The sequence below is a fragment of the Suillus subaureus genome (assembly GCF_016647635.1).
Source record: "Suillus subaureus strain MN1 chromosome Unknown BJ212scaffold_5, whole genome shotgun sequence".
In the NCBI taxonomy this organism is placed as follows: Eukaryota; Fungi; Basidiomycota; class Agaricomycetes; order Boletales; family Suillaceae; genus Suillus; species Suillus subaureus.
The window spans coordinates 1,747,152-1,756,709 of record NW_024538561.1 but is presented as its reverse complement, the minus strand read 5'-3'; the positions used below and the strand labels follow the sequence as shown (position 1 = coordinate 1,756,709).

Below are 9,558 nucleotides of genomic sequence, written 5' to 3'. Positions count from 1 at the left end.
TCATATGGGCAGCTTTGTAAGGTTGGTGACCCCACCTATCTCTATTTTTACCTGGATTCCCCCTTGTGCCTGGCCTGCTTCTCTCCAGATTTCCCAATTTACCTTCCTCAGAGGCAAGGGAGTTGGGTGCAGGACCAGAGCCTGCAGGGTCACTGGCATTGTGCGAGGCAGTACTAGATCCTGAAGGGTCATTGGGGTCATGCAAAGGAGTGGATGTGCTACTGGAGCCAGATGTTGAGGTGGAACTGTCCTGTGTACTATCAGTATAGCTGTTACTGTCAGGGGTACCTCACTTGAGGTTTTTTGACTCCTCCTGGTGCCACACAATGTACCATTGATATGCAGTTTCCTGTGCTGCTAGAGTGAGGATACCAAGGCAAATGTTCCAATCCAGAGTGAGGTCCATCTTGATTTCTCTAAGAGGAGTGGTGTCAAGGGCTGGGTTTAACTCCAGGCAAAAAGCAATCAGACAATTCCGCATCCTAGTGAGGCCTTTCTCAATCATGAGTGTTACCACATCCATGTCCAAAGTTGGTGCCAGTGTCTGCAATATATATTAGTTTCTGATGTCAATGTTGGATAGTAAATGAGTAATAAAAAAACTTATGCCTTTGGCCATGTGCTGGTCTTCCACATCTATGTTGATTGGACCTTCATCTCTAACCCAGACTAGATAATCAACAGTGGTGATATGACACCATGTGTGCCCTGCTACCTGGACTGGGTCAGTGATTGAGTCCATGGCATCACTAAGGTTGATGAAGTCATCAAAGGAGAGGGGGGTGCCAGGAAGGGGTGAGGCTGGTGCTGGTGCTGATGAGGCTAACAAGGATGAGGATGAGGATGATGAGGATGAGGATGATGAGGATGATGAGGCTTGAGGGCTCAGAGATGGGAAAATAACAGAGTGGGTAATGGGTGAGTGATAGTCTGTGGCTTCCCAGACTAATGAAAATAAGACCATTTCAACATCCTTGTGTTCACCTAATATAGCTCTAGTCTTGCAGTAAAGTGCTTCCTTCTTCTGGGTAAATGCAGTCTCTCCAATGGCGACACAATAAACATGTTTTGTGAGATGAATACCCTTGGGAACTTTTAAAGCTTTGAAAGAAATGACCATGTTGGGTGTAGCAGATACAGTTGGTGTGACCAGGGACCAATTCATGGCCACTGTGGAGTATGTACACCAGAGTATGGTTGTATGGTATGTGGTTCATAGAGAAAGCTTCTTTCATGTTGTTACAATTGTGTACGCCCCTATTCATTTTCCTTCTCATTTTCCCTATTGTATTACATCACAATCGCCATTGCTATCACTAGATGACTCATCCTTCTATGACTTGTTCTTATCACTTACATGTCCTTTCTTTATCTCTGACTCATCATTGACCCATGCCTGCCCTAAACTACTTATGATTCACTATATATAGTCAATGATGTACTCAGTAGTTCCTTACTTCAATCTTACTAGGTTTTCACCTGAACATTCTCTTGCTTAAGGCCTCCAATCTTAAGCCATCTAATCGATATTCAAGTCAGAGACACTCTCTTCATCTTGTCTTAAAGACCCTTGCATTTGCAAGGTCTCAATTTAACTTCAGCCAAAACTCTTATTGAGTTGCTGTTATTATGACTATCCTAGTCCATAACACATGTAGTCAAAAGAACCTTCATGAATGGTGGAGGGCATTTCAACAGTGAGTAAGGAATTGTGCAGTAGATAGGTTAACCTAGCATGAAGGTAATGTTGCTCAGCCTGCTCTTCAGAAATCACCAAGTACTCTGACCTTGGTTTGGGGTGGTGTTGGAAGTCAATCTCCTCAATTAACTTCAATATCACTTTGTATTCCTCTGGACAGATCTCAGGGAACTCCTGGCATACATGAAAACTGACTGAGTGTGCAACCCATTGTCATTTTGCTAACATACCAAATACTGGATCTCAGGGTCACCTTCTACAATGTACCTCAGCACCTCTTTGCACCAAACTTGAAGTTCGTAGTGTAAGAATAGAGCTTGGATGACTGATTTCAATAGAACATACCTGATGGAAAGTGATCTTGATGGGTAGATTGAGGGAGGAGCTCAGGTAGAATACATTGCCTCATAATAGGCATACTTGAAGACAATTTGGCATTTTGGGTAGGTAGAGAGATCCTGAAGGGATACTCATGCTTGACTGGATGCTTGGATGGAGTCTCCTCCCAGGTGATGGATGAAGTCAGTGTTCTAGGGAGTTTGGATGTTGATTTTGTCCTGGCTTTCTTCTTAACAGGAAAAGAAGTAGGAGAATAGTGATAGGAATCTTTGTCAAAGTTCATCTTGACTCTTGCAGCAAGTACTGTATCAGCCTTGTGGCTTAGGCGCACCACTAGGCATCACTACTGGGGGCATGCTTAGCTAATCTCTCCTATGACGATCAACCTATATCATCAAGTCACCAGTGGGACACTAAACAACTGGTATATTTTGCTGGTATACAGGTGTAGGGCACCATGAGGCACATGATAAGAGGTCAGAGCTATGAGATCAAATGCTGCAAGGCCACTGCTATCCATTAACATTCTCAAGAAGCAAAAGCACTAGAGATTCAGCCCAGGCCAAGGTTCACTCTGAGAAAAAGGCTACACTCCAGCTTGAGATCAAGCTTCTTAAAATTGAAGGGGGGTTCATTGTCTAACTAGGGTCAGGCTTAGGTTCATGCTTAGGTTAGGGTTAGTCTCATGCCCTCAACATATTCCCTTTGTTGTTGTTCTTGTTATACATGATCCTGGACACTTGTAGTTGTTTTTATGCCCCATTATATGTTGTATATGCGTGTCATTTGTTTCCTATGCTACCAATACACTTCTTTTGCTGTCCTCTTCCTATTTCTTGTAAGTTTCTAACCCAATAAGTACTCCATCAATTGTGCACAAGCTTGGTAGCTAGTAGTGCTTCAAATGAGGTATCTCCCACCTCATCAGTGTCAAAGTCTTTTGGCTGTGGAGGTGGTATGAGATATGACCCCTCATTAAAAAGGGCCCAATTCTCAGTACCATATTTACCACCAGAGATGTCATGTTGTTCTTCAAACCTAATGATCATGTCATGTAGGATAAGGCAGCACATGATCCAGTAGGAATGATACTTGGGTTGCTCTTCATTCTGCAATGAGAGTCAGAGCTCTCAGAGACACTGGAAATGGCCCTTAAGGGCAGGAAATGCATGCTCTACTCACACACAAATCTAAAAGAAATGTGAATACACACCAGGAAAAATCAGGAAGAATAAAATAAAATGGGACACATACCTTGAAAAGGACAGTATTGAATGCCTTCTGCTCATGGGTCAAGGCCACCCAATAGGCTTCTTGAATGGGGGAATACACCATGACTCTAGTAGATAAGCACTATCAGCCCAAATCCAATGGTTATCACCCAGAAGTGCTTGATGATTCTGGTAGATGTCATATCCCATATGCCAGACATAGATCCCATCATATTCCCACACTTTCCAGACCTATTTCCAGACCCCATATCTGACTCATTCCCAGATCCCCTTCCACTGTGTGCTCCATATCTAAGCAGGATTAGATCTGCTATGGAATTACCCCTGACCTCCAGATCTTTACTACTAGCCTGATCTGTACACCCCTATCCTGTCCACCCTATGCACATTCCATCCAGCAAGACATCCAGACTTTACCACCTCTCAGATTCCAGACTACATCCACCACCTCACATATCTCAGTCCTATTTCTGCCCTGCCTTCTGGATCCCCAGATCTCTGGACCTCTGGATATCAACTGTTACTATCTCTGGACCTATTCCCACCCTCCATCCAAGATCCTGCGCCTATCCCCATTTAGGCATCTCTATCTTTCTGGTTCTCAGTTATCTCTGTTTCCATCTTGCTGATTGATCCTTGTACTAGTTTTCATCTCTGAGTTCATTTACTTATGTTCTGTCTTACTTACCAATGTGTTTCCACATGCTTGTACATAGCCTTACTCCATTGCTTACTGATCCTCTTGGACATCCTCTAGTATATAACCCCTGTATAACTTCTGCAGAGTCCTCAGTCTGAGTATCATCTTAGATCCTGTTCATCACCTTAGATCTGCCCAATCATCTTCTGGACTTCAGTCCATCTGAGTCTCATCCTTTTTCATGAGGCCTAGGGAAGGATTCCCTAGGCTGGAATTCCAGATCTTCAGATTTGTCCCCTATATCTCTGTCCCAAGTCTAGGGATTACTTCCCTAGGCTGGAGTCTTGCCTTTCTGGCACTTACCCTCTTCCTGGACTTTGGTCCACTTCCTGTCCCTCCAACTCTACTTTAGGGTAGTCTACCTCTGTTTGCTTCTACATCAGACAAAGTCTAATGTAGCCCCTATTCCTTCCAGACCTCTGGATATCCTGTCCTTTGAATGTCCCATCCTCCTAACCTTCAGTCCTCCTGTCCTCCATACTTCCAGACCTCTGGACATCCTGTCCTCCTGTCCTCTGGACCTCCTATTCTTCCATCCTGTTTCCTGAAGAGGTATTACCCTGGGGTCTCTTCCCTTTCTGTGCAGAGAGAACTCCTCTGGAACTCTCCCGCACTCCTCCGTATATTTCCTGTGCTTCTCTGGCAGTCCTCCCACACTCTCTACCAGAGTAGCCAGCCTTTGGAAGTCCTTTGGACTTCGATGGACCATCATCAGACTTCATCTGAAATAAAGGGCACATACTCGGGTAAGGGGCACAGCATATGAGCTGAGGCCAAGCCCCTCTGAGTCAGTCTCTCTCTCCCTTGAGCATAGTTCTTAACAGTAGACATGGGTAGAGCAGAATGCATAGGCATCATGGGCACTACCAGTGTGACCAAGAGAATAATCAACTTTCAAAAGATTATAGGGCATGATAACTGCCTAAAAATTAGAACAATCAGTATTAAATTTATATATATATAATAAAACATACCCAGAAATTTGAGACTTCCTACTATAAAAGGTATCTCCAAAAATACTTGGCCTTTGAAAAAGATTAAATAATGATCCATCAACAGCTAGGATACCATTCTGCCACTCTGGGCAGCCTGATACTCTGAGAGCATAGGCTCAGGCATGTGCAGTGTCAACAGAGTTGAGAGCCAGGAAGGAGATGAAATTATCATGCTCAGCCAGCAAGGCAGCCATAACATGATTGGTACAGTTGATAACTGACCCAACAGATACCCCTGCCCACTGGCAGACATCCTCAGGGGAAATTGCATTGCCATAGTGGCCAAGTCAATTAAGGAAGATAGCAAGCTGCACTGCAACTGGAAGTTGGGGATTATTGGATTGATTATGGAAAACAGGATGATTACTGATCTGATCAAGGATGTCATCAAATATTTCAGGAGAAACACATAGCTTCAGAATGTTTCAGAACCATTTCAAAGTGTTTAAAATTTTACTTTGAATACCATTATTCTTGCCTTCAAAGTTGACTTCTGAGTCTTCCATATTTCAGGAGAAGACAATGCAGTCACAGACCATCTTTTATGCTGGCAGGCTTCAAGTGTCTATAAGGTATTGCCTGGGTTACAGGTACTTCCATTCCAAGTCCCTCAAAATATACTGGGGGTGGCTGAAAAATGATCTGATCTTTGGGTGCAGCCAGACAGCCAATTCAGGCTGCCTGGTCAATGGAATGTCTCATGTATGAGTGTTCCATTAATCTTGGTCCTGCTTTAGATCAGTCTATTAATCAATTATATTCCTCAGCACTCAACTCTTACATTACCTTCTGTGACCTGCATCACTTACCCCTTGAACCTTCTGTCAACACTCTTTTTGTCATATTCTGCATATCTGGGCCTGGTTCTGGACATCCAGATCTCAGATCCAATCCACATCTAATCTCTATCCTGCATTCATACTTCATTTCCAAACTCATCTCCATTTGACATTTCCCTGTTCTGGTTATTCAGTTGTATACTCCCCTGCTTTGATTACTGATCTACTATGTGTGTTTCATGTCCAGTTTCATTTCCTTTGCTCAGTCAGGCTTACCAATAGACTTTCCACATGCTTCATACATAGCCTCAGACTCTGCTGACTGACCATTCCATTAGATACCTGGGGTATATAACCTCCTGTAAATCTCTGTAATACCTCAGTTCAAACATCATCTTAGTTCTGCTCATCCCTGTCCTCCAGACTTGAGTTTTCTTGACTCTTGTCAACCTCCAAGACTTAGGATTAATTCCTATAAGTCTACATCTCCACCTCTATCTTTGGATAGTCTATCTCTGTTAGTTTCTAGTTTGGACTTTGTCTGGATTAGCCTTGCATCCATCCTCCATTTAATATCTAGAACCCATCCAGATGTCTGACATCTTACCTCCTAGGCTTCCAGATCCAATAGTTACTAATACTCCAGAAGTCCTGGACTTAGTTTCTACCACCAGAAATAAGTGCAAATACTTGGGCAAGGGGCACAGTGCATGAGCTGAGGCCAAGCCCTTCAGATCTGTGACTCTTGAGCATGACCTTAACACTCTTGCTTTTTGTAACCTTTATGTCTGCTCACATCAATCTAAGGTCTATTAACAACTACCTTTTGGGAATATGTAGTCTCCTGGAAGAGTATTATCCTGAAGTTCAACAAAATCAGTATGCTCAGCTTGTTTCTCATACCTTACAGGGAGCAAAGCATCAGTTTGGCATTCCTATATGGCAGAAACTTCCCGTCTCTCACTCTGATCTAGAGACCACTTTGGTATCTATGCCTAGTCCACAACATCACAATGACCTCTTATTTCTTGCACAACTCTTTGATGGATTCTATGGTCTTCTGCATCTTGGTGTCATATCTGCATATCCAGATCTCAGATCCAACCCTTATCTCATCTCAGATCCACATCTTATCTCCAATCCTATCCACATCTTATCTCTCTCCAATATCTCGTCATTCAATCTGTCCACTCATCTGGTCTGGTCCACAACTCATCTGAATCCACAACCAGCGCTCGTCTCCTTTCGGTAACCCCCTAACTCCGGTGTTTTGGTTATCTGTATATCCGTCCTGCTCCCTGATCCGTTACCTATGTTTCATTTCCGTTTCATGATTTGTGATCTGTTTCTACTTACCAATAGACTATCCACATGCTTCATACATAGCCTCAGACTCTGCTGAATGATCATTCTGTTAGATATGTGCCTGTAGTATATAACCTCCTGTAACTCTCTGTAGCACCTCAGTTCAAATATCATCTTAGTTCTACTCATTCCCATCCTCCAGACTTGAGTATCTCCACTCTCGTCACCCTCCGAGACTTAGGATTGATTCCTATAGTCTATCCGTATCTGCCTCTGTCTCCAACAGTCTATTACTGTTAGTTTCTAGTCTGGACTTGTCCGGATTAGCCCTACAATACCTATCCTGCATCCGGAAGTCATCTGGATCCGTTACGATACTCATCCAACCTTCTGGACACGTTAGTCTTGCCTTCCTGAAATAAGGGGCAATACTCAGGTAAGGGGCACAGTGCACGAGCTGAGGCCAAAGCCCTTTGGATCCAGTTATCCCTTGAGTACAACCTTAACACTTGGGGAGCTTATGTGGCTGGACAGTTTGCCATTGCAATCTCATCCAAAGCTATCCCTGTGGATATCAGTTGTCATTACTGACTCATATCATTTGTTTGTGTTATGGCATCTCAAAACAATTTAACAATCATATTCCCACTGGGCTTGTGTGGCCATCTTTTGATATAGGTGATGGAAAGATAGCCCTCATATCATTTACCACTCCCCTATATGTGGCCTTCACTTGTTCAGCTACAAAACCCTTGTCCACTCCTTTGTCCACACTTTCCCACAATACCTGCATGCACCATGCATTGCTATTCATGTTCCTGCACCTTAACCCACACATTTCCCATGCCTCACACACTATCAGCTCACCTAGTAATGTGTTTTAGGTGCATCAGTACATGACTGCTCTGCATTGACCACTTTTCCTGCACTCAACCCACTTCAGATGCGCATTCCTGTGCTGTGCACATACCTGCAGTTGATTTCCCATGCCTTTGGATTGCCTTACAGATGTCCCATGTCAGTCCATTACCCATCCTATCTCATTGGTATGTATTTTGCCTTGCCTTATGTGTGTTATGATACACCCTGCCCTGCTGTACTTTTTCTTTCTCTTGTCATCTATTGTCTCTGTCTGACTCATCTTACATTTACTGTATTATGTCATGTGCCACCATTAGATGCCGTTTACATGTCCTGTCTACATGTATATTTCCTTTCTGGTATCTCTGACTTCATCGCTTCATCTGTATTAGGCATATGCTTATATTCCTACTTACTTGCACCTGTCCTAAACCTCTCCTAGCTTTTCCCTATAAATATGTGACTCCAAATTGTGTAATTCTCTACTTTAATCTTACTAGGTTTTACCTGGAACATCCTTCACTTAGGACCACCAATCCTAAGTCATCTGAATTGTACTTTAAGTCAGAGGCATTCCCTCTGTCTTAGCTTACTTTGCACGTTTGGCATATTGCCTTATGTAGATTCTCAGCAGAGGTTCTGACTCTTATCAAGTCATCTGTCATTAGAACTATCCTAGTTCATAACAATGTGTTGTAATAAGTATTACAGTCTTATTACATGTCTTTACATATTCCTACTGCCTGTCCATCCTGTCCCTTCTGTTTCTGAGAGGGTTTAGCTAGTATAAAGTGCCTAGAGTGACTACTTCATATTTACTTCCCTTCTATAGTATTTCCTTCCCTTAGGTTTTACTTAGGAGTAGTCACCACTAGTGTGCGCTTTTTAGCCCCTATTGGCTACCTTATACCTGGACACATCACCTTGACTTTCCTTACCCTTGCAATATGTACCCTTGCCCTCACTTGCTCTCTGCACCTCCTTAAGACTTCCCTATTCCACACCTTCACTCCTTTGCATCTCACACCTTCATATTGACTGCACTTGTGCATTCCCATGCTCTGGACACTTTCAGATCTTTAGTATCTTCAGCCATTCTCAGTAGCAATTCCCTTTAGAGCCAAATATTCTTGCTTGCAAGTGTAGCAGCTAGGCACAGCATCAACCTTACAACAATGTTTTTGGTTAGGCACTTTACCAAGCATCTAGCCATTGTTGAGTTTGCACAATGGATGTTCAGTTCAAGGGGAGTACTATCATTATTCAATGTACTGAGCTTGCAGACCCTCAGCAAGCTTTCTTATCCTATCTCAAGTCTTGAGATCATCTGTTTCCCTTTAACAGTTTCCTCTGGTTACATAGTGATGGGTCTATACCCACACACACATGGTTCATAGCTCATCTGCTTGTGCTCTTTCCTGATTCTGTATCAGGTCATTTGTTGCATGCAGGTGAAGCTACCTCCCTAGCAGCCACCAGCATCTCTGCTGACCATACCCAAGCTATGGGCCACTGAACAAGTGACTCATTTCATATTTACATCTGAAAAAATCCAGCTTTGTTACACACATTACTGTTTAATGGTTGAACCATTCATGATCCTTCTGTACCTTTTTGTCTGATTTAATCTTGATTTTATTATCTCTTG

The 9,558-nt window shown here is 43.1% G+C and overlaps 2 protein-coding genes across 2 annotated transcripts; both read right to left on the bottom strand.

Moving 5' to 3' along the window:
• BJ212DRAFT_1477365 (uncharacterized protein) lies at positions 1-1,165 on the bottom strand (the record flags this gene model as incomplete). Its single annotated transcript, XM_041339536.1, has 5 exons — positions 1-41; positions 103-245; positions 294-438; positions 515-544; positions 604-1,165. 5 exons carry the CDS (start codon positions 1,163-1,165, stop codon positions 1-3), a joined length of 921 nt encoding a protein of 306 aa, XP_041197368.1.
• Positions 1,166-1,633: 468 nt separating this feature from the next.
• Positions 1,634-2,321, bottom strand: BJ212DRAFT_1477364 (uncharacterized protein; the record flags this gene model as incomplete). Its single annotated transcript, XM_041339535.1, has 3 exons — positions 1,634-1,873; positions 1,930-1,988; positions 2,045-2,321. 3 exons carry the CDS (start codon positions 2,319-2,321, stop codon positions 1,634-1,636), a joined length of 576 nt encoding a protein of 191 aa, XP_041197367.1.
• Positions 2,322-9,558: the final 7,237 nt, after the last annotated feature.